The sequence below is a fragment of the Pipistrellus hanaki genome (genome assembly GCF_964339955.1).
Source record: "Pipistrellus hanaki genome assembly, chromosome: X".
Classification (NCBI taxonomy): domain Eukaryota; kingdom Metazoa; phylum Chordata; class Mammalia; order Chiroptera; family Vespertilionidae; genus Pipistrellus; species Pipistrellus hanaki.
Window position 1 is genome coordinate 3,252,963 of NC_140524.1, and position 27,583 is coordinate 3,280,545.

Below are 27,583 nucleotides of genomic sequence, written 5' to 3' on the forward strand. Positions count from 1 at the left end.
GTCCTGCCTCGATAGGGCCTTGCTGGCCATCTGGAGTCCTGCCTTGACCGGGTCTTGCTGGCCACAAAAATAATATTAATTAATGTCTTCCGTTATCATTTTTCTCTTTAAAAATTCAAAGCACTAAGCAGGAGAGGTACAAATATCCTTCTTTTGCAAGAAATCAAGGCCCAAAAGCATAAATGACATGGCCAAGGTCGTACAAAAAGTCAAGGATAAAACGCATACACGTGCGCCAGACGGGAAAATTTTTTCCAGCTCAATAATACCTGGATAAGAGCCTTTGAGGTTCTGCATTTGAACAGCTGCTTTGGGATCTAGACTGTCTAAACTCAAAGGGTCAAAGCTCAGTCACTAAGCCTGGCTGGAAGCAGTTTGGTTATCCTTAATAGATCTATAATCAGGAGTCTGCTGCCCAGACAGGTGAGAATCACAGAGATCTGCTGGAAACACTAGGCCTAATATCTTTTCATAGGTCATAGGGTCTCAAAAGTAAACTCTGTATCTAATTATATTTTTAAAATAAAAATGAGAAAAGCTTTCTATAAAAAAATTAGAGGAGTACTGAAAACTACAAAGAAGGCAACAAATTGCCTCCTATTTCACCGTCCAAGTTAAAAAAAAAAAAAAAAAAGTTATAACATTTAGTGCATGACATTCCAGACTTGTTTTTTAAAAAATAGATTTTTGTTTATTTCAGAGAGGAAGAGAGAGAAGGGAGAGAGAGAGAGAAACACCAATGATAAGAGAGAATCATGGACCAGCTGCCTTCTGCACGCCCCACACTGCAGATCAAGCCCGCAACCTGGGCATGTGCCTTGACTGGGAATCAAACCATGATCTCTTAAGCCACACTGGCCAGGCATTCCAGACCTCTTTATAAGCATCTACAAGATAGAAACATGGATGGGTGGATGGTTGATATGGATGGACAACTGGACAAATGGATGATTAAAAGAGAGAAAAAGAAAATAGGAATGAAGAAAGAAGGAAGGAACAAAAGAAGGAAGGGAGGGAGGAAGGAAAGAAGAAAGGAGGGAAGGAAGAAAGGAGGGAAGGAAGGAAGGAAGGAAGGAAAGAAGGAAGGAAGGAAGGAAGGAAGGGGAAAACAAATATCTGAAAATCAAATTACATTATATTTGCTCTTTTCAATGGCCCAGGAATGTCTTAATTTAATGGAAGAGACAACCTGAAGTGAAGAAGTGCTAAACTTAAAATAAAAAGAGAAATATTTGTTCCTGTAAGAGCCCTGTAGCATAAAGTCAAAAGATCATAAAAAAACACACTAATATATTTGAGTTTTTGTTTTTTAATTAGCTACAAGTTTAACTTTGGTATGGACTGATTCCATGCCATAATGGAATATTTCAGTAGCACTTACCTTTCTTATACTTCTTCCCTTCTCACCTTCCATGCATTCTGATTTTATGGATTATATAACTTTTCAACATAGAAAAAAATTTAAAAATACATTCTGCAGTACATTATGAATTATAATAATTCTTTGAGTTCTTTATGGTTAAATCTTTATTTAAATGCATTTAATGCTTAACATCAATTTCACCAAAGCTTATCTATTTTTTAGTTATTTTGACTCATCATTTGATAATGCCTTGATGTGGAGTGCTGCTATGACAAAATTTTAAATTGTGTGCCATTGGCTAACTTAGTGGACAATGTATAGGTGGCCAGAAAAGAGATGTCACATGATTAAAAGGTAGAGAAATTGGTAAAGCACTGGCAAAACTATTGCCTGGCAGACCAAGTACTTACCAACCTTGAAGCTCTTAAGAGAAATTGTTGAAATGTTAGTGACTGTTGGCTTTTACTTGTACTATGTTTGCTTTCAGCAATGGTATAGCTCTGGGATTGAGCAGCCAGGATCAGAAACCTTAAGTTTTCTTTGCCATCAATTTTGAAGTTTTATTATCTAAGGCTGCTGTCTTTTTCTGGTTTATCTGTGGCATGGGAATCTTTACTTTTTAAACTTAACTTTATTCAATAATTTCCCTATTTTTGTTCATTTCCTTTCATATTGAGAAGAGAATCTTTGATACTACAGTCCAACACCAAATGTACCCCAAATTGTCTCAAGTTCAATGATCTAGCCCAGTGCTTTGCATAGTAGTAACTTATATTAGATGCTCAATAAATGTTGGATGATTTAAATAGGGTGTAGGTGTTTAATAGTAACTGATTGGCAAAATATCCACTATATTACAGTTTTCTTATAATGTTATGTATCTATTTAAAAATGGTATCAATAAAGAATTTTCATGACAGTGGAAAATATTTTGCATAAGTAAAAAGCAGACATAATAACTTTCTTTATGCAAAAGTATAAAAATAGGAATCTAAGAATGTTAAATATAAAGAAAATAAGCTATATATGTATGTGTGTTTGTATGTGTATAATCTTGAAGTACACATAACAGAAGATTATTCATCCTACTTCTAAACAGGTTTTTACCCAAAATAATCAGGAAAGTGATGTGGATACATGGGCTAGTGGTATAACTAGTCAATTGCAGAACATTTTAAGGATAGGCTTTTCCAAGATGTGAGAGTATACCTTTGGCAGGGAGGAAGGAAGGTTGGCGCTCAGAAGGAAATCACAGAAAGCCTCCCATCCAGGGACAGTGAGCTCTTTCTGGTATATTCTAGGCACCCAAAAACCTCAGTTCATGCTCTTACCCCAAGTGTGTGAAAGCACTTGGAAGGTTCTAGATGTCTATGCCAAAATATTGTTACTATTGTTATTATTTTCTGTTTGCAGCAGAAGTCAAGAGAAAGGCCTGTGGCTCTGTGATTAACAGACACAGAATCACATCTAAGCCTTTCCATGGGCTCCTGCTGCTTAGGGCATGGCAAGATAGGCTAATACATTTTAGCCCACTTCGTACTTCCTGCCAATCCCTTGCTACCCAAGCTGATGAAGCTCTTTCCCTTATCAGTCACTCTTATTTGGTGACCTGGGCCCCTGTCATCATATCTCCTTTGGACTACCTGGCCACACCCCATGATAATATAGTGTAGACAATGTAATAGTTGCACAAGATTTAAGCTACAGGGCTGTTCCTCTACTGCATTTCACTCTTGTAACTGAATTCTATACATTCTTTACCTTCCACCTCCAGCATAATTTAAAATTATGTCTGTTACCCAGTTTGTTCACCTTTAAGTTTATCCAGATGTGTGTGTTTGTATATAGAGAATATGTTTACTGATTTTATCATATTTTAAGTTCCAAATGGAAACTCTGGAGACCTAGAATAAATTCATCTTATATCCCAAAATATTTCTCCAAATCCAGCAATTGAAGGCATAATTTTCAGTAACTTGTTACATGTCAAAAATCTGCCTATATTTTCTAAATAATACAATGCGCACTTTGGTTTCCAGAATAACTTGTCATAAGCTTCAGAATATTCACTAAACAATGGGATTTCACTTGCTAAAGAGGAAATTGTCATTCTCCACATTTTTGGGGGGCGGGGAAATCTCCCATGATAATGACATATTTTTTCCAACAAATAAGAAATGAAATGGGTGGGAGTTCAAGAGAAGGTTCATGAAGTTCATCTCAGCTAGAGCAGACTCTTGGAGCCAGTTAGCTTTGTGTAGCATGTGGGAAGTTCATGTGAAATGGGCAGCTGTTCCTGGGTGAAAAACAAGCGTTTGTCTAACCTGTTCCTGAAGACTCTGTAATCATGTGGGAAGCAAGTGCACCCTGTACTTTTTGATCCAGTCTTCGCTGGATTAATGGGATTGGAGAAGGAGATATTAAGAACCTGAAAAATACTGGACGTTCTGGTCTCCTGATTTCTGAGACATATTAAGGTCGTACATGACAAGACAGTTTTCATTTGTCAAATGTAATACTAATCTGAATATTTTATTTCTCAATATTTGGCTCCAATTTTGTTGCTGTTCCCAAGTACCAGAAACAGTCTCAGGAAATTTACTGAACTGGTCTTGTCAACAGAGAGCTAGTTCCCACCATTCTCTAAATTTATGTGCTTTTTGTGTACTTGCATTTTCAATGGGATTTCAGAGTTCTCAAAAAACTAAGGAGACATGTCAAATGCTACCTCCTCCCTCTGATTATTTGAGCAATAGCAGTCATAGCAGCAACAAGTGGGCAATATATTTGAGAGATGTCTCTTCCTTCACTCATTGAGGCTGACTGCACGCAACACAGAAGTGTCTTTGACAATAAGCTTGGCTTCTGTCCACTGGGAAGCACACTAAGTCCAGAGCATCTTTTTCTCAGTTTATCCAGATAGCATAAGTTTAGAAATTGTTATCAGTATGAAGTTGAACTCTTAATATTAAGTCATGGTACATCTTTACATTACCAAACTCTTAACAGTTTAGCCTTCATGCCTAAAGCAGTTTTGTGCATACTTCGATTAGACTTTAGTTCTAAATTTCAGACTGATAAAAGCTTCTGAGACACAGAAACTTTATTTGCCGATAAATAAATTTGCCAAATTGCACCAAACTGCATCAAATTTCCCAAATTTGTCAAACTGCACCAAACTTCAGAATTTTCTCCAACTTCTTTAAAGTAAAAACCTAAAAGTGCAAAAAACAAACAACAAAACAATCACATATATGCACATACACACACACGCACACACACAGTAGATGAAAGAGGGAGAAGTGTAAGTCCACATATAATGATGTTTCTTAAGAATTTTTTAGTTTTTGTCTTTTTAATTATGATAGAGTGTCTAAACAGGAACAATGTTTTACAAGTCACTTGCAAGGCATTTTAAACAGCTGCCTTCTAAACTATACTAGCAGAAATTATCATGACTATTTGTGAAACAGATTTAAAACTTCAGTAGATGCTTAACAATAACTATTAAGCACAAATGGCTGCACCACTATTTTAGAAGTGAAAAAAAAATCCTTCTAAATTATGCAGATTTGAGTTGAAGTGATAATTTTTCCCACTGATAATTCAATCCCAATATAGCTTGGTATCGTATCTTTTATTCACCAACAAGGCTTTGAAAAACCACATTTTAGGAACATAAGATAGAGCTCAGTAGATATAAAGATTTTTTTTTTAACGAATAAGAAGCAGACAATAAAGACTGCATATAATAGTGCACCAGCAGGTTCCTGTTATGGCTCTGGCATGAACACAAATACCAGGGAACCGGAAATACCAGAGTCATCATTTCTTGAGATAGACACCCTTTCTTTGTGTAGCTATACTGTGAGCTGCTTGTTGTACCCTCTCCATTTTATGGGTAACTTCATTTCATTACTTTCAATTCTGACCAGCATGCCCAAGTTCCTTATCCTAATTTTATTAAGGCTGCACATAAAACTCTGTCTTCCATTTAAAAATCTAAAATATTCTCAGGCTCTGGGTTAAGAAATACATGCAGGTCTGTTGAAAAACATAAGGTATAAATATAATACATATACCATAGTAGTTATTGAAACTTGTTATAGCAATGTCAAAATGTCAAAATGTCAAAAGTACTGCATACATGACAGAGGAGACATTTCTGAACTACATTCTTTGCCAGGTAGTAGGAGATAGAATGTCATAGTTCTGGTCATAAATGGATGTGGCCATCTGAGATGCTTTTTACAGGCTAAAAATGAGAACAATGAGCCCAAATGGTGTGGCTCAGTGGTTGAGTGTTGACCTATAAACCAGGAGGTCATGATTTGGTCCCAGGTCAGGGCACATGACTGGGTTGTGGGCTCCATCCCCAGTGTGGGGTGGGCAGGAGATCTATGATTCTCTCATCATGGATATTTCTATCTCCCTCTCCCTTCCTCGCTGAAATCACTAAAAAATATGTTTTTTGATAAAGAGAGCAATGATAAGTGAGCAAATAAAAAGATATGAAGGCAGTGATACTGACTAACAAGTATTTAGTCTGAGGAGGACTTCTTAGCTATAAGGACTTTATCAATACTTATTATCATGTAACTCTTCACTCAAATTACCACCTCTATCAAGATTGGGGGAAAAAAAATCTTTGTTTCATATCTTAATTAATGTTTCAATGATCTCATTAGTAAGAATTCCATTACAATAAGTTTTTTTTTATCAAACATGTACATATATGCATGTGTATGTTCATACAATATTTTTAAATATTTTATTGAAGGGAAAGGAGAGAGAGATAGAAACATCAATGATGAGAGAGAGTCATTGATTGGTTGCATCCTGCACACTCCCCACTAGGGATGGAGCCCACAACCTGGGCATGTGCCCTTGACTGGAATTGAACCCACGACCCTTCAGTCCACAGGCCCATGCTCTATCCATTGAGGCACACCAGCCAGGGCTGTATACAATATTTTAACTTTATTCTTATTGTTAATATTATTGCATATGTTCAATTCTCCCCCTTTGTCCACTCCACCAAACTCCTGTCCCCCCTCCCCTCTAGTCATCACCACATTATTGTCTGTGTCTATGGGTGATGGACATTTTTAAAGTGCATTGATATTCCTCCGTTCCTCCAGCAGAGGTCAGAAAACAGCAACGCAGGAATATGAAACATCTCTGAACCATGAGAATATTTTAGAGTGATTTTCCCTAGGTAAGATTATAGAGGCTTAGTTTTTCCTTACCCACATTTTCTAATTATTGTACATTTTTACAATAAATATGCTTTACTTTTGTTATAATTAAAAAGCAATAACATTTATTTTAAAATAGATAAAGAGCACTGTTGGCATATATATTTACCCTGTTTCAAGTGCTTGTGTTTTTGTAGCTGTACCTACATTATTTGATATAGTCTGAGAAAGCAGCCCATTTGGCTATCACTCTGTAAAAGTATTGTGTAATAACATTTTCGCAAGTATTGACTGTAAGTGAGCTTTTTCAAACAAGGAAGGTAATATCAGCCATAAGATTACAAAACAAAAACAACAAAAAAACAAAAAAACAACAACAAAAAAACAAAACATCCTGAGCATAGCTCCTGATTGCCAAGAAAACCTGCACAAACAGAGAGAGAAGAGTGAATATGTTCTCTAGTTATCTACATTGTCTTGAGAAAACAAAAAGAGATCCCAGTGTTCTGAGAAGTAAGTCTCTAAGTCTTACATATTAGGACAAGGAAGACAGAAGAAATCAGTCAATGAGACCTATATTTAAAAGCAAGGAACCCAGTGAAGGATGTTTACTAAGTGCTGCTGATTGATGTTCAAAAAATTGCGGTCACCATGCTACATTTTAATTTTTAAATGATGTGTCTCTTTTTCTACTAGACACATATACTAGTAGCAACAAAGTGAAAAGGCTTATAAAAAAAATCTGAGTTGGACCAAACATTTACGTATGAATTAAGGAAATATTTTACCCACATTATGCCAAAATAGATAGACTTTTCTTCCTAGTCTTATTAAATGATTCATAGTGTACAGTTTGTTATCTGTCCTTCTTGCACTCACAAATAATATAAATGTGTCAATTTATCAACATTGTTATACGAATCAAACTGACTTGCTAGTTTCTTCTGTTTCCTAAGGGATAACTTTTACCGGTGAGGAATATGCCTATACTGTTTACTTCCATCTGTGGAAGCAAGTGAGGAAGAGAGGAAAGATTGAAATTCAAAACCTCTGCCAGTTCTTCCCTGGGACACCATGGGAGTGTGCCAGAGTAAGTGAATCTCAGCTTGTCAGAGAACATCAGTGACTTTTTGGAGCAAAGCAATGATGCTAGAAAACAAGGATCAGGGAGATGTGAGAAGACCAGGAACATGGGGGGTGACTAGCATCTACAGAGAAATGTGGGCATAAGTCCAAGAGCTAATTAGAGTTAGAGTGTCTAATACTCAATTGTAAGCTATTTGTGTTTCTGCAATTAAACCCCCAAGGTATTTAATAGCTTACCCACAAGTGCTTTTTCTCTATTAGTTTTGTTAAACTTTTTACCAAATGGGCAATACTACTTGGTCAGTTACCTTCCTGAACAGGCTGAGAATTCTCACTTACTCCCACTTTGATAACAGTGAAAAATTCTCAGAGTGGTTGAAATACACCCATAAACTACATACCTTTGCATACACTCAAGATTGAAAAAGTCTCTCTGAAAGAATAATCTTAAATTTGTATCAAGAAATAACCATGGAGTACCTTACCTTTGTGTGGTGGACCAGACACTCCACTTCATTCACTTTGTAGGTCTCTAATCCTAGCTCCTTGGCTAATCTTAAAATACGATTCTGGGTTGGCCCAACATAGGATCCTCCAAGGTCCACATATTTAACCATTTGGTTCTGTTTTCCCATGGAAAAAAAGATAATTGTGAAAATGTTATACTAAGCCTAAAAAGAGAACCTTGAATTAAGCAAATTAACATTTCATAGGTTATAGACATATCTTGTATATCCATGAAAAATTGAGTTCTGTTCTCAACTCCATTCATGTAATTTAACAGTTATTAAATCATTTTTTTAAATTTAAGCAAAATTAATTGAACTTTGTATAGGCAACAAATTGCTGAACCCCATCATTCACAATGTTCAATAACATGGTTTGGTTTTTAGTGCCTCAAGTTTATAATCTCTGAATTGTGAATTCTTAATACTTAGTACTTGAGGCTAATTTTGAGGCAGCTAATGCTAGAGGAAAAACAAGAAAGAAAATAATCACTTCTTATGTGGTTTGGAAGATAGCATCAGGGAATGTTTGGTCATGATTTGAATCTTTGAAATTGCTCTTATGTTCAATAGCAAGTTTTCTATATTGTTTTGAATTAGCTTCACATCCAATGACTAAGGATCAAACTCTGAACAAGAAGTGAATAGAAAAGTTCCCTGTGTTTGAACGTGTCCAATCATAACTGGGTACCTCCTAGTCAGTGACACCAGGGAAGGTCCTTTTTTTTTCTGTTTTTGTTTGTTTTCTATTATTTAGCTTCCTCCTCCCCCCAGAAAAGAATATCTATATATTCTATATAAAAGCCTAAGCTACAGGTCGACTAGCTGACCAACTAACTGGCTGACCAGTATCTATGACACGCACTGACCACCAGGGAGCAGATGCTCAATGCAGGAGCAGAAACCACAGGTATGGAAACATAGAATAGACTGATGAATCTCAGAGAGAAGGAGGAAGAGGAGGGTGGAAAGATATTAAACAAAGATCTTACACATATACTAGAGGCCTGGTGCATGGATCCATGCTCCAGTGGGGTCCCTGAGCCTGGCCTGCACCTTCCTGCAATCCCTCAGGGGATGTTAGAGAGCCAGTTTCAGCCCAATCCCTACAGGCCAGGCTGAGGGAACCTACCACTGCATGAATCCGTGCACTGGGCCTCTAGTATATTTCTTAAGGGCAGGATTCTTTGTTTTAATCACTGATGTATTATTCCAAACATCTATTTATTGGGATAATATTTTACTGGGCAAGTGCCAAGTGTCATGAGGTAAGAAGAGAAAAGTATAGAAGAGTTGAAAAAGAAAAAATAATTCGGAGTGAGGCTGTGGGAAATAGAGTAATTTTCACTCTTTTAGAGAGAGTAAAATGAAAAAAAAAATCAGTTTTGATACCATATTTTTCCATTCCATCCTTAATGTCTTACCCGAATGGTGTAAGTCCTGCCTCCCACACGGTCCCGGGCTTCCAGAACAACTACATTCAGGCCAGAATCATGCAGAAGTTTCGCTGCTGCCATACCTGAGAGAAAGTACAATAAGAAATCAGAATCAAACACTTCATAACAATTCCAGATAAGCTCTTCATGCTAACAGCAAACAAGAAAAGTCCATGTGGCTCACATACAGCATAATGCTATATTTAACTTAAAGGTGGCTAAGGTTTCTCAACAGAGACCCAAATTCCAAGTCAGAAAACCAATTGTTATTTGTATGAAAAATAAATAGGGATTTTATTTTTTTCATAAATGTCTCAGGTTCAATTCCTATTCAGGGCACATACCCAGATTGCAGGTTTGATCACAGGCCTAGATGGGGAGGCAACCAATTAATGTTTCTTTCTCATATCAATGTTTTTCTCTCTCTCCCTCTCACTTCTTTTTTCTCTCAAATCAATGAAAAACATATCCTCAGTTGAGGATTAAAAAACAAAACAGCAAAAACAACAACAACAACAACAACAACAACACCTCACTTTAGAGAAAAATACACCATAACAGACTCAGGACCAAATATGAAGCAACCTAAGTTCCCATCAATAGACAAGTGGATTAAGAAGATGTGGTGCATATATACCAAATATGTTTGGCAATGTACAAGTCCATCCAGGATGTAGTATTTTTTTTTTAAATCTCAGACAACAGCACTGTGATGCTAAGAATAATGAACTGAATTTGCTCAGTTCCAATTACCTTACTCATTTGCTTTTATGAGAACAAATAAAATCAAGAAAAGATTTAGGCACTGTACCTTACCAATAAATGAGATAGTTTCAATCTTTTCTTTCAGAAATAATAGTTCTGGGACTTTTATACCCCACTAATGCTGAGGGAAAGAAAGCTTCCTATTGAAATAACCATGTGGTGCTCATCGCATGTGAAAAGCTGTTCTAAAGTTTTTAATATATTGATTCAATGGATTCTCACAGGAACCCAATAATTAAAGGCTCTATTTATATTCTCATCTTATTGCTGAGGAAATTGAAGGACAAAGAGGTGTCCAATGTCACATAAGGAGCCAGCAGGCAAAGTCAGGCCATCTTCTCTGTAGATTGCATTTCTCTATTTTTGCTTCAGGGATAAGTTACATTTCAAAGATATTTTTCACTTTATTTGGATCAACATGCTCTTAAAGCACTTGTATCTTGTTTGATAAAAATCTGTGAAACAAGATGTGAGCCCACCGTAAAAGCCATAAAGAAAAATCAAGGTTTCATTCATTGTCTATTGGTTAACCTAAAAGAAAAAAACTATTTTTTAAAGAGGCAGATTTGACACTTCATTGTTTGAGTTAATCCATATCTCTCTCTGCCTCTCCCTCTCCCTCTCCCTCTCCCTCTCCCTCCCTCCCTCCCTCCCCCCAAACCCCCCCTCTCTTTTCCTCCCTTACTCCTTAGGGGCAGGCCCAGAGCTTTTCAGTTGCTGGTAGGATAAGGGTTACAAAGTCCACAGGCCCCATGCAGTGTGCAGTGTGCACGAGCATTGCACAACCCTTATTTAGGAATACAGGGTTTGGATTTCTAACTCCAGTTTCCTAATTTCATCTCCATAAGGGGGAAAAAAGAGAAAACATTTCTATTTAGATTCAACATTACAGAGAATTTAGTGCCATTTCTCTTATCAAGAATCAGTTCAACAAATAAAATATGAAATAAGATGCAACCATGGTAACAGTTGTTATCAGGGAATTCAGAGAGATCTGCTGTGCATGCTGCAGCTTAAACAAAAGGATTCAGAATGAAACATCACTCATATACACAACCATTGTATATTCCACAAAAGGTGCTGTCTTTTAGTAAATGCAGTCACCCAGTAGTATCTGATAGTAAACAAAAACTGTTATTAGAACAGCTGGGGTCCTACCCAGGAGTTGAATAGAGTTCTATATGCTCGTGTGCCTTAAAAAACCATACACAGAAAATGACAAAAATATCTTTAAATACAGCAATTTGGGGATAAGTTGTAAATATCTCACAATTTTCACACCAATGTTCATAGGGGCCTATTAAAAAGTCTTGCTTGCTATCAATAGACAAAAGCTGATTGAAAAACTAATTGGCCCAAGTATCAGTGGCTTAGTCATTGCAGTTTAGGAAGAGGGGATTTTAGAACACCCGAGAACCAGAGGAGTTGGGTCTGCTCAGGAAATGATTAACATCATCTAGGGGAAATGATAAACAAGAACAGACCCTGAGTCACGGAAGCATCGATTAGACTGTTGGACCTCAGAGGGAGGGTAGGGGATAAGGGGGGGGAGATCAACCAAAGGACTTGTGTGCATGCATATGAGCTTAACCAGTGGTCATGGACAACATGGGGGTGGGGGCATGTGTGGAGAGTGGTTTGGGATGGGAATGGGGGGATGAGGACAAATATGTGATACCTTAATCAATAAAGAAATTAAAAAAAAGTTGCTCTCAAGGGATTCCTTGGTAATGGCTGGTGAAAGGGCTAATGCTTTGACTGATGGAAGAATAAGCAAACATAAACTATACAAAGCCATCCTGATTTACAGCAAGGTTGCTTCCGAGTTCATTTCTACATCAGTTGTTTGGAACTTTTAACACATGTGCTGTAGAACAAAAATATGAAAGATGGTGCATTCTCTGCGAAGTCTGGGAATTTTAAAATGCATTATTATTTTTCTCTGTGAAGGTATTTTTTATTTATTTTTATTTTTTATTGTATAAAGTTTTACATATGTCTCCTTTTTCCCTAATTGACCCTCCCCAACCCCCAGCCATTCCCAAGCCCCCACTGCCCTAGTGTCTGTGTCCATTGGTTATGCTAATATGAATGCATACAAGTTCTTTGGCTGCTCTCTAATTCCTCCCCCTCCCATACCATTTATCTCTGGATCTATTCTTGTTCATCAAATTATGTTGATCGTTATAATCCATATATGAGTGAGATCATAAGATATTTATCTTTCTTCGACTGGCTTATTTCACTTAGCATAATGCTCTCCAGTTATATCCATGCTGTTGTAAATGGTTGGTTAAAAATGGAACTCCCATTTGACCCAGTAGAATGCAATATTATTGCTAAAAAATCATAAAGTAGCAGAAGTATATTTACCCTACAACACTGAACAATGTAATTGGCACTGTTTAAACTCTTAAGCAATCATTTCCTGATTCAATGCAATAACAGTTTTTTAAAAATATCTACAATAATAACAGCCATTGTCAGAAAACATTGAGTACTTGCTTTACTCTGTGTGATGTGTTTTACACACAAAGTGCTTCAGTGTTCATCACAATGCTGAGAGGTATCATTAGCTTTGTTTTAAAAAGAAAAAATGGAGGATTGGAGGCATTCATTAATCAACATAGAGTATACAATTAGTAAAAGTCAAGGTCAGAGTTCAGCCCCAAAGCTGATCTCTTAGTCACCACCTGGTACCCAAAGAAAGAAAAATACAGTGGAGAGGCAGCCAATATGGAGAGGGGCAGCTGTTATCAGGAGAGGCAGCATCAGGGACAGGACAAGCATCTATCTATTATATGTGGCCATTTCTGTGACAGGTAATAATAATAAGGGAAAAGCGCAATATGATCTTGAATAAAAAAAGCCAACTTTTAAAAATACAGTAACTCAATTCACAGTAACTCAATATACTGATGTAAAGTGCATTAAAACATTTTGCTCTCCAACTAACCATAAGGATTTTCTCTTATTTAAAAAAAAATTATATTGATTTTTTTACAGAGAGGGAGAGGAATAGAGATCTAGAAACATCGATGAGAGAGAAACATCGACCAGCTGCCTCCTGCACACCCCCTACTGAGGATGTGCCTGCAACCAATGTACATGCCCTTGACCAGAATCGAACCTGGGACCTTTCAGTCCACAGGCCGACACTCTATCCATTGAACCAAACCTGTTTCAGCGGGAATTTTCTCTTAAATCAGTGTTTTCCAAACTTTTGACATATATATACCCCTTCTATAATTTTCGTAACGCTGAGTACCCCTCGTACTCATGAGAACGTAGAATTAGGTGCAGCTAAGCACGTTGCAGTGCATATCCCCACCAAACTCCAGTGCAACGCGTACCCCCACCGAACTCTTCCCATACCCCTGAGGGTACGCATACCACACTTTGGGAAACACTGTAAATGGATATGTAACTTTTGCATCCAATGTAGGATCAAGCTTTTCATGACTTTGTACTTTTAAAAAGCTAGTTAAACTTCAGTTTAACAGGCAGGATCAATTGATATTTCACAAACAAATTAATATTTGCCACTTTCAGAAACAGCCCCTAATGCCCATGATAGGCTTCTGATAAGATTATCTATCTCAGTTGTTGCTTCCAAATGGTGTAAGGTCCATAGGATTTCAACTCAAGGAGTCTTCATTGGGTGCATAATCATAGCATTGCACACAGGAATAATAGCAGACTAATGCCTACCTCTTCCTGAGTAGTTTACTTGGGAAAAATTTATCAAAGTAATAACTATTTCAATTATTTGGAGACCTAAATTTGGGTTGAACACGCAAATTGTTTGAAAGATTGGAAATCAGTGATGTGCAGCATTCTTAGCCTTTTATGCTTCCAGTTTTATGCCATGGAAAACAGTCCAAGAATTAGATGCCATAGGAGACTGAAAAGTACAGAGTGCAGGTGACAAAAGTGCCTCTTCAAGGTGTCTTTAGAGCAGTGGAGAAGTTACGATTTAGAGGGAAGTGAAAAAAATCAAAATTACCATCTGCCTCATTCTTTGCTTTGTTAATCTGTGGAATGTCCTTCATATCAAAATCTGACATTTAACAAAATGTTTAAAATGCAAAATGAATTGTCTTGAAAATATTATGAAACATCTGTACTTTGCTGCTATATAAATGATTTCGTCCCAATTATTTAAAAAATCATGTTAACATTGACAATGAACCCAGTTCTGTTTCTGTGTCATTATGTGTTTTTCATGACTCACATTATTTTCTATAACATACAAAGATGTACGTTGTTTAAAAAAAATGTCTCAAATTGTGCCAAGTTTTAAAATTAGAATGCTTCCTTATTAACATTCTTGACCAAATATATCTATAAAAACTACCCAGAGCCTGTCAGATCTCAAAGCTCTGAGACCATATCGCTGCAGGAAGATCTTCAGTCATTGGGAACTATTCATCATGAGGTGATTTGGCTGAACAGTTTCTTCCTCCTTAAGTACAGACTGACTCCTCTTTCCTGAGAACATACCAATCATGACATTTTGGAAAATAAAAACAACACATAGCATAAATCAAACATACCAATGTGTACCATCATTTTTATTCTTGAGAAGCAAAGTCAAGAATTATGTTATTCATATCTTGCCCCCAAATATGAAAAAGATGCCATATTTTCTTGGAAGCCCTTTGCTCTGTTTTCCTAAGACGGTCAAAATATGTAACACAAAACTAAATGGCAATAGCTTCTAAAATAAAGACCTTTACTGAACAAAGCCTCAGGCCATGGGATGATTTATGATCTTAAAAAGGACAAGAAATATCACTTTCATGAGTTGCCATAGAAACCTTTTTCCAGATGCTGCCACTTTGAGATAGGAGAATGAGATTGCCTTCTAACACCTTTCAGAATATATCTAAAGAAAAAAAAAAGTTTCATCATCATGCTTTATATGCAAACCATTGCATTTTCCAAAGATGTCAGCAATCATAATGAGTCTTGTTCTGTATCCAAGCTTTTTGTCTTTACCCTTTGTTGTGTGAAAAGAGTGGGATATTTTCTGTGTATTGTAATTGTGGTAGACAAAATGTATTTTGCTTTACCTCAATATGGTCTACCATAAAAGCAGGATGCAAAACCACCAATTACAGTTTGTCTTTTTCATGTTTGTGTGTTATATTCTTCATTTAAAAAACTGTTACATAAGCCCTAGCCGGTTTGGCTTGGTGGATAGAGCATAGGTCTGTGGATTAAAGGGTCCCAGGTTCAGTTCCAGTCAAGGGCATGTACCTTGGTCGCGGGCACATCCCCAGTAAGGGGTGTGCAGGAGGCAGCTAATGGATGTTTCTCCCTCATTGATGTTTTTAACTCTCTATCCCTCTCCCTTCCTCTTTGTAAAAAAAAAAAATCAACAAAATATATTTATATAAATAATAAAAACTGTTACACGAAACTAAACTTTTAATTCACCTGGTCCAAATCCTTTGGGGAATTTGATGGAATGTATGTAAATAAATAAAAACATACTCTTCTAAGAATACTGTTGTTTAAGCATAGAAGATAACCGTATGATGCCATGGTAATTTCCTTGACTATGATCTGAGGATGAAATATCTCATTGTCATGATAGTAGTCCTCCTATGGATTAGCAACATGATTTTTCAGACTCACAAACACCTTTAAAGTAGAATATAAAATCAGAGAGATACCGCACTTTCTTTGGTTCACCCAGTTCCTAGATGCTAGTCTGTAAAAGAGCCAGATGTTACAAATGGCCTGAAGGTGGTTAGAGTTTGGCTGTAGAACACTTTGAATTCTTCTCTGTTTAAACATCTTCTTTTACCAAAAATGAAATGATAAATTAGAGATTCAAGAAGGAGAGGATAAAATGTGGACTTTACCAAGGTAGAGTTTGTATTTAAATCCACAAGAATCCTTTGGGAGATCCATAATTTTAAGCTTTTAGCTAAAAATTATTTTTGGAAAGAAGTTTTTCCTGTTATTTCATACCAACAAATTGGAGATAGGTTGAAAGTCACCATGTCTGGCCAAAATCCTGCTTGTAATTTGATAAAAGATTTAACAGAAAGCCAAAACAAGCTGACAATGTTTGTGAAGACAATGTCTCAAATGGAATTCAGATCAAATTACTTATATATTTATTAGGTTCAATTCTTTTTAGGGAAAATTATATTTTCTAAAAAGGATCATTTTAAATCTTAGTGAGAGCCTTTGAATTCAGTTGTCATTGAATAGTTGTGAAAGAACTGTGGCAAAATATAAGCTACTGAGCACATTGCCCATTATAAGGTAAATACCCCCCAAAATATCTGTCCCATGAATGAGTCCAATACCTTATGAAGTATTTGGCTTAGAAATTGGAAGAGTTAGGTTCCAATCCCATTTTATCTCTCAGGCACTTTGGATTCCTGGGCAAGTAACTTCTGAACTCCTGATTTCAGTTTGTAAAACAGGATACCTTGCAGGCAGAGTTGATGCAAATATTATGTGTGCAAAATTATTTGCATATATTGGGCCACTGTTGCTATCTGGTGATAGGCAGGCTGGACTTGGAAATTAATCAGGCCTTTGTTTCTCCTTCACTTTCATCTCCCTACAAATACTTATTAACAATGTAAGAATTTTTACAGGATCTGTCACCATCCCTTGAGTCAGCGTAGATGATTTACCTACAGATTATGTCTTGTTCTAGTAGCATAATTTCCTGGGTTTTAATATTTCTTCAAGCTGTGCATCAGACAAATGACTGGGTCTTAAACTACCTTCTTTTTAATCTATAACAAAATAATTGGATAAACTGTATCATGGACTGCACAAATGCCCACCAACCATATCAGAAAAGGGTAAAGCAATGTTTTTCTCTGTCGATAATTTTTATGGATTTGGAGCAGTCAAACCAGTATCTTTTGATTAATCATCAGAAAGAACACTTTAACATCTCTTTTCAACAATGAAGACCATTATATTTGACAGATACCTTAATGCAATTAAATGACTAACTCTTTGGAACCTTAGTGTGTAATTTCCCATTGTTCAAATGGCTATTTCATATCTCTTTTTCCAAAACTTCCTACATGACAACTCCCCAGACTTCTTGAGCTGATGACTCCCTTTCATTTTTAAATATTTTTATTGATTTCAGAGAGGAAGGGAGAGGGAGAGAGAGATAGAAAGATCAATGATGACAGAAATCATTGATTGGCTGCCTCCTGCACACCTCTCCAACTGGGGATGGAGCCTGCAACCCAGGCATGTGCCCCTGACCAGAATCGAACCTGGGACCCTTCAGTCTGCAGGCTGACACTCTATCCACTGAGCCAAACCAGCCAGGGCTCCCTTTCATTTTTTTGAGAAATGAAAGAACTCATTTGACATTCTAAAAATAATGCCACTTACATAACCTCACCTATACCTGTATCTCCTATGATGTTACACAAAGTGACTTTTTGAACAAAGTCAAACCTCTCCACCTATCTTTGGATCCTATTCCCCCAAGAGCTTGGATGCTCCAATCATATACTTTCTCTCCTGCATTATCAATTTCTCCTTCTCTCCTGGACCACTTCATCAGCACACAAACCTCTACTCTCACCCAGCTTCAAAAAACAAACAAACAAAAAACAAACAAACAAACAAAAAACTAACTATGGTCCAACATCTCCTTTTAGATACAGCCCCTTCCTTCTGTGTCCCTTCAAGTTACTTTTACAAGGTTGTCTAGCCTGGTTGGCATGGCTTAGTGATTGAGCATCTATCTATGAACCAGGAAAGTCACAGTTCCATTCTGGGTCAAGGACATGTCTGGGTTATGGCATGCAGGAAGCAGCCGGTCAATGATTCTCTCTCATCATGATGTTTCTAACTCCCTTCTCTCCCTCTTCTCTCTGAAATCAATAGAAAAAAATTTAAATAAGTTATCTATACATATTGCTTCTATTTCTGTACTTCTATCCAGTCAGGCTTTCATCCCTACCATTCCACCTAAACTGCTCTTGCTGAGGACACCAGTGATTTTTATATTGCCAAATGCAAATTACTCACAAACATCGTTTTTCATTGCCATTGAAGTCTTCCTCCATTGTATTTGGAAAATGTTGAAAAATGATGCTAACAGTTTATATATACAATAGAACTCATGATTTGAAGGCTGGTTTAAATTCTAATTGCTACTATTTTTTAATCCTTATTTTCTAAGAAAAGGTATTAAAATATCTTAACACACACATTCATTGGAAATTTAAAGTTCACTAATGCTTTTAATTTTAAAGATTGTTTTAAAACTTATTCTCAAGCAATCTCTTTAAAATTTATTTTTATTGAATGTATTGGGGGACTAGTGGTTAATAAAATTATATAAGCTTCAGGTACACAATTCTACAATACATCATCTATGTACTGTATTATGTGTTCACCACCCCAAGTCAAATATTCTTCCATTATTTGTCCTCTCTACCCTCTACTACCTCCCCCAGCCCGTTCCCTCCAGCAATCACCACACTGTTGTCTGTGCCCAAGAGTCTTTCTTTGCTTAATCCCTTCAGCCTTCTTATCAGCCCCCAACCCTCTCAATCTTTAACCTATAAACTCCTTTCAAAGTAATTCATCTATAGGGAAGGAAGCCAGATTTAAAATATCTTGGTTTACTGAAATATACCTTTAAAAGAACACAATAGAAGGAAAATGCTTTCTCATTTTTATCAGCTTCTCATAGTTTTCTGTTCACAAACTAAAACCCAGAAATAAAACAAGCATAAACCCCAAATCATTTTCCTTCCGCACACAGTGTTTCTTGCCTCCCTTAACTTACAGTCATCTCAACCTCTTTGTACTTTTCGCCATTTCTCAGATCTGTCCGCTGGAAGTTCAATATTGCGGACTGGCAGACTGATTTACAGAAAACTCAATTTTTCTTAGGACACATTCTCCTTGAAGCCAGAGGGAAAGGAATAAAGTGAGAAGAGATCACAGGCAGTGTATTTTGGATGTTCTGCCTTTTATCAATTAGGACCAGGTGATTGCCTTTCAGAGTTAACCCCTTTTGCATGCAGCCTGATTTCTGATAACATAAAACGCATCTATAAAATTCTACTTACCCCTCAGAAAGCCACGAATATCACATCATTTATGAGTGAGACTAAAAAAGCTAGATGAGGACACACTTGGAAACCAAAACCAAAATTATTTTAGCATCCATTCTTACTCCAAAGGTGAAGAAACACAAATGTTTCTCCCATTCAAAAAGTACTTTTTTTTTTTTGTAAATGAGCCAACAATCAATAGGCATAGGAAATGTAATTTAATGTCATTATTTGCATGTGCGTGCATGTGTTAAGCTGGAACTGATTTCTTATTCCTAACACCTAGCACATAGGAGGTCCTCACATCATGTTTTCTAAATGAAAGATAGCAGGAGACACACAGATAGATTGGTATGCTGCCAGCAAAGATTTTGGGTAGGTAATAAATGTAAGAGGCTGAATCACAGGATTAAAAACTAGCCCCCAATTTTCTTTTACAAGCATTTCTATAATTTGTGCTTTGTCCTTTACAGTTAGAGAACAGAATCCTCAAGTGTTAATGTCATCACAATGCTTGTAATTCTAGCTCTACCAGGTTTGGTTTGACAGGCCTGAGAAGGCCAGGGTTTCTCTCTCTTTCTGGAATGAAACAAAGTGTTATCACCATTAGACTTTATATAATTCTGAGTTATATATAGTCTTTTTCTATGCTTTGTAATCATCTTCAAGAAAATGAGCCAGTAGGGAAAGTCAGTCTTTGTCTCCCAGCTGCTCTGCACTGCTGGATCCTAAGCACCTGGCTTTGAGTACCCTCCCCATTCTGATGTACATCAATCACCAAGTCAAGAGTTGAGGGGATGGTTATCCCTCCCACTGATGTGCTTACAATTGAACAGAAATGGCTGCTTAGAATCTTCAGGACCCAGAGCACAAGATTCCTGCCTTTCTCAGCAATCCTAAACTTATATTAAATGGATAATTGTCTCCTCTTCCCAACTGTAAAACCAGTAGCAGATTACTGAAGAAAAAAAGAAAAAAAAATTGATTTTCTGGCCCTTAAATCATTTGTTGAATTACACAGAGGGTCATATCTCTCCACATGCCAATTCAAGATGTTCTGACTCGGCACATTCCCAGGCCCTTCTGTTTGTTTTTTTTTTTTTTTTTTTTTTTTTTTTGTCTCCTAAAAACCAAACAAAAAACAACACACAAGTATTTTAATGGTCTCCACCTCCAACTGACTGAAGCTTCATGGTTAAAACCCCTTTTGACATGCATGACAAAAATGCTATTCAATTATTGTCTGTCTATATTAGGGTCCCTGGTACGGAGCCTCTGAGAGAAATTTGTGTGTTGAAGTTTTATCAGAGGTAAACACATGGAAAGCAGTAAGGAAAACAGGATTGTGCAGAGGGAGGAGTTGAACTGAATACAGTCACATTGGAGGCCTTGATCAATCCTACAAGGAGCTTCAGGCAAGAGTGCCAGGCCTCTATCCCTACATATCTGTTGCAGAGTACCCCCAGGGAAAGGGAATGCCCTTGGGTGAGTCAGCTCCTCTCAGTGAAGGGCAATTTCCAGAGAGGGACTCACTTGTGAGCCAGCAGCATCCAACACTTTCTGGAGGTGGGGGAGTACCTATCCTGAAGAGGACTGGGTAGCTCACACTGCCACTGTAGGGCCAACATTAAAAAGAGTGAAACTGAAATGTCAATGCCCTGTGTATATTAGAGCACATATTTGAATCTCTGCCACTTAGCTATATTTTAAGGAGGAATATTTAAATTGGCTGATCATCTTTCCAATCATTTCTATCATCAAATTTTCCTTCAGGTCCTTTGATAAAGCTCCCATCCTCCTCTCCTCATGTCATCTGAACCAAATGAGCTTTATTAGGATTCTTTCCCGCCACCCCTCAGCATCTGCTTGTATGTAGCTGTATGTGTCTGCCTCTGCTTGATGTGCCTCTCCCATCTGTATATCCCCACACCTAGCCCAATGTTTGGTAAATATGGCACTTGATAAGGATATACTGAATGAATGAAGCAATCAATCAATCAATCAATCACTCAATCAACAAATCAGCAAACATAATTTCCTTTTCTCCCCTGAAGAAAAAGATAGGAAACATTTGATGAACTAGTATAACTCATTTGAGCATATGCCTTTGTGTGTGCTTATCATCAGTGCTGAACAAGGACTGTTTGATTTTGACTAACTGGCAGAGCATGAAGGGGCTATTCTGAAAGTCAACTGTATCTTACCGGACTTCTAAATAAATTAAAATCTAACATAGGATTTGAATGCAAACTACAGAGGAAATTGAAATTTAAACAGGACTCAGCTGTTTGATCAGCTGTTACAATAGACTTTGAACAAAGACTATATTCATGTCTAATCTAGATGGGTAAAAATAATTAATCATAGATCATTATTTTTTATAGGGCTATTTTCTATGCTGAAAGACAACAGAATTATCTAATTAGTGATTTTATATATCTAGAAGAGCAAGGTGAATGGCATCCAAAAACTTTTAAAGTAGTATGCAAAAAGATATTTCTAGTGAATAATGGTAGGGATAAAATAGTGCTTGCAAAAATCAGTTTGCCAACATATTGTAGAAAGCAAGATTTACTTGTCACAGTGAAATTTTATAAAACTAAAGATTTATAATTTTTAGACCTATAACTTCATTACATTACAACTCTGCAAACTGGTGGAGAACCATGCTTTTCTCTATATTGTTGTGAAGGGAGAATGTTCGTAATTAAGAAGCCCATTATTAAATTTCCACCATAAAGTAAATTAGTAAAACTTTCCTGGGATGACAATTTTGCAACAATTATTAAATGTCTTCAAAGGATTACCAATATTTATTTCTAAGAATTTCCTAAAGAAATAACCAGAGCTGTGCACATTGGTTTAGGTATAAGAATATTCCTAATAGCTTTAAAATAGCAGAAATTTTAAAATACAGATGTTCAGCCAGAGGAGATTGGTTAAATAAAATTAAATATAATCATACGAAGTCATATAAAGTTAACAAGATCATATAAAAGAAAAGCATTTAAGATATAACTAAACATTCATAATGTTATTACTTATTTTATTTTATTTTATTTATTTATTTTTATTTTATTTTATTTTATTTTTAAAAATATATATTTTATTGATTTTGTACAGAGAGGAAGGGAGAGAGATAGAGAGTTAGGAACATCTATGAGAGAGGGTCATCGATTAGCTGCCTCTTGCACACCCGCTACTGGGGATATGCCCGCAACCAAGGTACATGCCCTTGACCGGAATCGAACCCGGGTCCCTTCAGTCCCCAAGCCGACGCTCTATCCATTGAGCCAAACCGGTTTCGGCCTGTTATTACTTATTTTAAAAGGGCTATCAATGATGTAGCAAATATGATAGATGGTTGGCAAAAAGAAAATATACTTGGCAATAGTAACAGTAGTTAGTTTTTTGTAAGATCAATTATGGTTAATTTTCATTTTCTCTTTGTACTTTTATTTAATTTACAGATTTTCAAAATAAGTACTGTTGCTATAATTCACGTTATTAAAAGAATACTCCCACCTCTCCAAAAAAAATCCTCCATGTACAATTTCATCTAATGCTAGCACAGTGCATCCTTTCTAATCCTCTGCCATAAAAGTATCTGAAATCTCATCTTAAAGGTGAGGCAGCTAAAGAACAAGAAGGCTATGGAACTTTCAAGGCGATACAATCGTAAGTGCAGGAAATGGAATTGACAACGCATCTGTTTGACACCAAAGTATATGCTCTTTTAACTTTGCCATACGGCCTCTCTATACCATTTCCTTGAATGGGACATCCAAATGACCAAGCCCTTCTACACAATGATTGTTTTTTTTAAAAAACATTCGCATAGGTTATAGAAGCCCAGGGATGTTCTTCATCTTTCATCATTCAAGATGAGGAGGTGGTTTTGCTATTAACACACAGGTCATATCTGTCTACCATGTCCCTCACTCAGCTCCGGATCCTTCGTCGACCATCTCTGACACTCCCTGCCGACCAGTCGTGGAAGCCTGCAGCAGCCTTGCTCTCCTGGGTGCACAGATCACCTGCCAGGTGTTGCTTACAATTCGGAAGGCTGGCTCCAACTCTTTGAGGATCTTAGCCAAGTGCCTGCCACCCTCAAATGGTTGAATCTCTTCTCTTAAGCCTGGCAGGCACTTCCTTCTTTCTATTTCAACTTTCCTTTTTTAGCAGCTTTTATTTTGAGTACTGAGCAAGAGCCAGTCCAGAATTGCCAAAGATAGTTGCCATGGTTCCACCAGCCCAAACACTACAACTGAGCCTTGAGACAGAAACAATCTGCTATGGTCCGGTTCCTGGAAAATAGGTGCGATTTTGCCAAGACTCAGAGATGACTTGCTTCTTAGATGAAAGACATATCAGTGGGTATGTATCTAGATACTACATAGATTTCTAAAAAAGCTGTTTCACAATTGCCTTCCTGTTTTTCAAACAGGAAAAAAAAAAAAAGTTATATATTAACCAATGATACTCCAGTGCTCTTCTATTTATCTCAATGGGAGTGACTAAAATTTGCTGACAGCTTAAAAAAAACTATCAGAGAATTATCAGAATGTACCAAGTTTAATAATTAACAACGTTTAAAATCAGAACCCAATTCAGACACTTTTAAATGTAAATCATTGAGTCAGTTACCTAACTAATTCTAAAATTCTGATTTTACCATGTTTCCTATTCTTAACACGATTTGGCAGGAAATGCAAAAGGGTTGGTAGTAAATGAATGAGTTTCAGGTAAAATCAATTGCTACTTTGATTGGTGTAAAGTTCTTTAATTCAACATATTCATTGGGTGCTAACTGGATCAAGCAGAGCTCTGGGGCTGAGGGTTGGGGGATCTCTGGGAAGGAAAAAAGATACATTTCCAGGATCCAGAGACTTATAATCTAGTGGAAAATAAACATATTGAATATAAAGACAATCTCAGATATATTGTGGGTTCAGTTCCAGACTACCGCAATGAAGTGAATATAACAAGAAAGCAAATCAAATAAATTTTTTGGTTTCTCAGTGCATATAAAATTTCTATTTGCGCTATACAATAGTCTATTAAGTGAGCGATAGCTTTATATCTTTAAAAAGCATTCATACCTTAATTAAAAATACTTTATTGCTAAAAAATGCTAACCTTCATCTGAACCCGTTGATAAATATGTTGCCAATAGACTTGCTTAACATAGGCTTGCTATAAACCTTCCATTTGTAAAAAACACATTATCTGCAAAGCACAATAAAGCCAAATGCAATAAAACAAAGTATGCCTGTAATTAGACTAATACATGAACAATTAAAAACTCATGGAAAAGAACAATGTGGAAGTGAGAGTTAAACAGTTTGAGGCATCTATTTCCAACTGGGGGATTTCAGAAGGCCACCCGGGGAAATGACATTTCAGCTAAGATTAACAAAGTGTTTTCCAGTTTCTCAGTTTCTCATCTTTCTCATCAAACTATGGAGAATGACTGAAATATTTTCCTTCCTGTGGTGAAGATAAGCACCCTCTCTTTCTGTTGTGTCCTCGTCCTTCTCTTCTCTCTACACCTCGGTTTGGATCACTTCATTTACTTGAGTGGCTTCAACTAAAACTTCTCTGCAAATCCAACTTCTTCCTTGCATTTTTACCTGCTAGACATCTCTCCCTGTGTGTCCTTCCAGCATTTCCAACTCCAGATGTCTCATCTTTCCCCTAAACCTGCTCTCCTTGTCCTCCTGTCCCTCTTTTTGCTAACTCTGTCAATGGACAGATGCCACTTGGTGAATGAAAAATCCCATGTCCATTCACTGTCCACAGAAAGTATTAACCCTTCTGAGGATGACATACAGGACTCCCCACAATTCATGCCAACTGACCTTAATAGTTTGGACCACTACCAGACCCTCCAACCCTCCACACTGAAGTTCTCAAGGTTTCCTGAGCATGCTATCAAGTTCTTTCACATATTTGTGATTTTGTAAATTAATTAATTTTTAAAAGTCAAAGCTGACATACAATATTATCTTAGTTTCAGGTATATAAGGTAGGGATTGACATTTATATACCTTCCAAAGTAATCACCATGGTAAGTCTAGTAACCATCTGCTACTGTACAAAGTTATTATAGCATTATTGATTATATTACTTATGCTACACATTACATCCCCATGACTTATTTATTTTATACTGGAAATGTGTCCTCCTAATCTCATTCACATTTAAAAATTTTTATTTATTGATAAGAGAGAGAAATTGATTTGTTGTTTCACTTATCTATGCATTCATGGGCTGATTCTTATATGCTCCCTGACTGTGGATCAAACCGGCAACCTTGGCATGTCATCAGGATGAAACTCTAACCAGCCATGGCCCATTTACCTTTTTGCATATCTCTCCATTCCCCCTCCCCTTTGAAGCTGTTCCTTAGCTTACAATGCTTTTTTTCATCTAGTCCTCTGGTAAATTCATATTCATTTTTAAGACCTACTTCAACTGTCACCTCCTCTGTGAAGTCTGCCCAGATTTTCTCAGATAGAATCTGACATTCTCTCTAATCATCTTCTCTAGAACTTTTGCATGTGCTACTAAAGCATCTATCATCATAGGTCATTAGTATTAATTTTTCATGACTGCCTGCCACATCAGCTTTGAGCACCCCAGGAGCAACAGCCCTGTATAATTCACCTTTCATTCTCTTGGGGATAAGATGTGGGATAGGAAGTAAATGTTTATCGAATGAATTAATAATGAATGAACCAATGAACGGACTCTTCTTGTGGCACACACTGCTTTCTACTTTATATTGCCTTGTTTGGGTATCTCAAGTCCCTTCCTGGATTGACAAACCTCCATGGCAATAACAATATAATTCATTTTTGCATCCCTCACCACAGCCTACCCTTATGTCTATCTAAATCAATGAGCGAAACTCTTGTAGTACATTGTGTCATATGTCAAAATTGCAAAGCTATCTTCACACTTATTGCTTCACTTGATTTTCACAAAGACCTTAGCGATGACAAATTGATCTAGCCATGACAAATAGGTGTAATCCTTATGTAGCAGATAGAGCAATTGAGTAAAGCCTTGGAACCCTGCTTTCTTGGTTTTAGAACAATGCTTATTCCATGCAATGTTCTTGAGAAAAGGAAGATCTTCTGAGAAGGTCCTTGTTTTGAGAGGTTGGGGGTGAGTGAAGAGATTCACCACTGCTTGAAAAAAAAATAGCTAAACCCTTATCTATCCTTCCCATATGAGTTTAGCATAACTTCTGCGAGCTTGAAAGTTTGGAATACAAATCAGAAAGGGACAAATAAGGGGGTAGAAGAATCTGAACCCTTCAGATATCCTTTGGGCAAAAAAAGACTTTGGGGGCCTGGAAAGAGACCCTCCAGCTTTCATAAGATGGGGTGCTTTATAAGGCGGCATCAAGAAGCACTAAGTAATACTTCTAAAACACCTAGATAGATGTACTTTTAAGTCCAAGTTCTTCCAGGAGAAAGATATCAAAACTGCTGAGAGAAAATGAAATCTATATAGCCTTGGCTCACCGCAGCATGCTGTTGTGTTTATGCATTTATGTACCTGCAGCTCTGGGCACAAAGTCTGGCATGGGTGAGCCTCAGGAGGGCCTGGCAAACAGCAGTGGTAGCCTGAGGTCCAACTCGAAGCCGAGTAAGGCTGGAATAGAGGAAACTACCCAGTATCAGGAGCAGCACCCAACATCCAATGCCTTGATTTCCTCACCAGGCACAGCAGAGTCAGAGCACTTTTGCCCTGCCAGCCTCCCAGGGAGCAGGCCAATCTCTGCTCCAGAGACCTGGTCAGAGTCTTAACCAATACAGCCCTGTGAGGCCTAGTTATTACTCAAGCACCAAGAGGCCCTGCTCAGCAGGTTGTTCTGGAAGCATTACTTATTCCCACTGACCCACTCCATAGAACCCGACTGGCCCTCCTCAGAGGGACGCTCCCCCACTGACTCCATCTTTCCTCCTGTGAGAACGGTGCCCCCCACCCCACAACCTGTTTCTAAGAAGGTAGTCTCTGTCCCCATCCCTGCCAAGCTGGGCCAAAGAGCCAAGTTTTCCACACCAGCGGCCTGAGCTACTCCGGGAGGGGGCAGGGCAAGAGGGGGTGGAGGGCAAGTTGAGGGAGGAAGAGACACTTGCCAAGA

The 27,583-nt window shown here is 37.3% G+C and overlaps 1 protein-coding gene across 1 annotated transcript in view; it reads right to left on the minus strand.

The window, feature by feature from the left end:
• MAOB (monoamine oxidase B) overlaps nt 1-27,583 on the minus strand; it is a 54,835-nt gene that overhangs the window by 25,982 nt on the left and 1,270 nt on the right. Inside the window, exons 2-3 of the mRNA XM_084870344.1 lie at nt 9,578-9,672; nt 8,133-8,270 (exon numbers count right to left, since the gene is read on the minus strand). Of these exons, the coding sequence (XP_084726470.1) occupies nt 8,133-8,270; nt 9,578-9,672 (233 nt within the window). The remainder of the gene's footprint in view (nt 1-8,132; nt 8,271-9,577; nt 9,673-27,583) is intronic.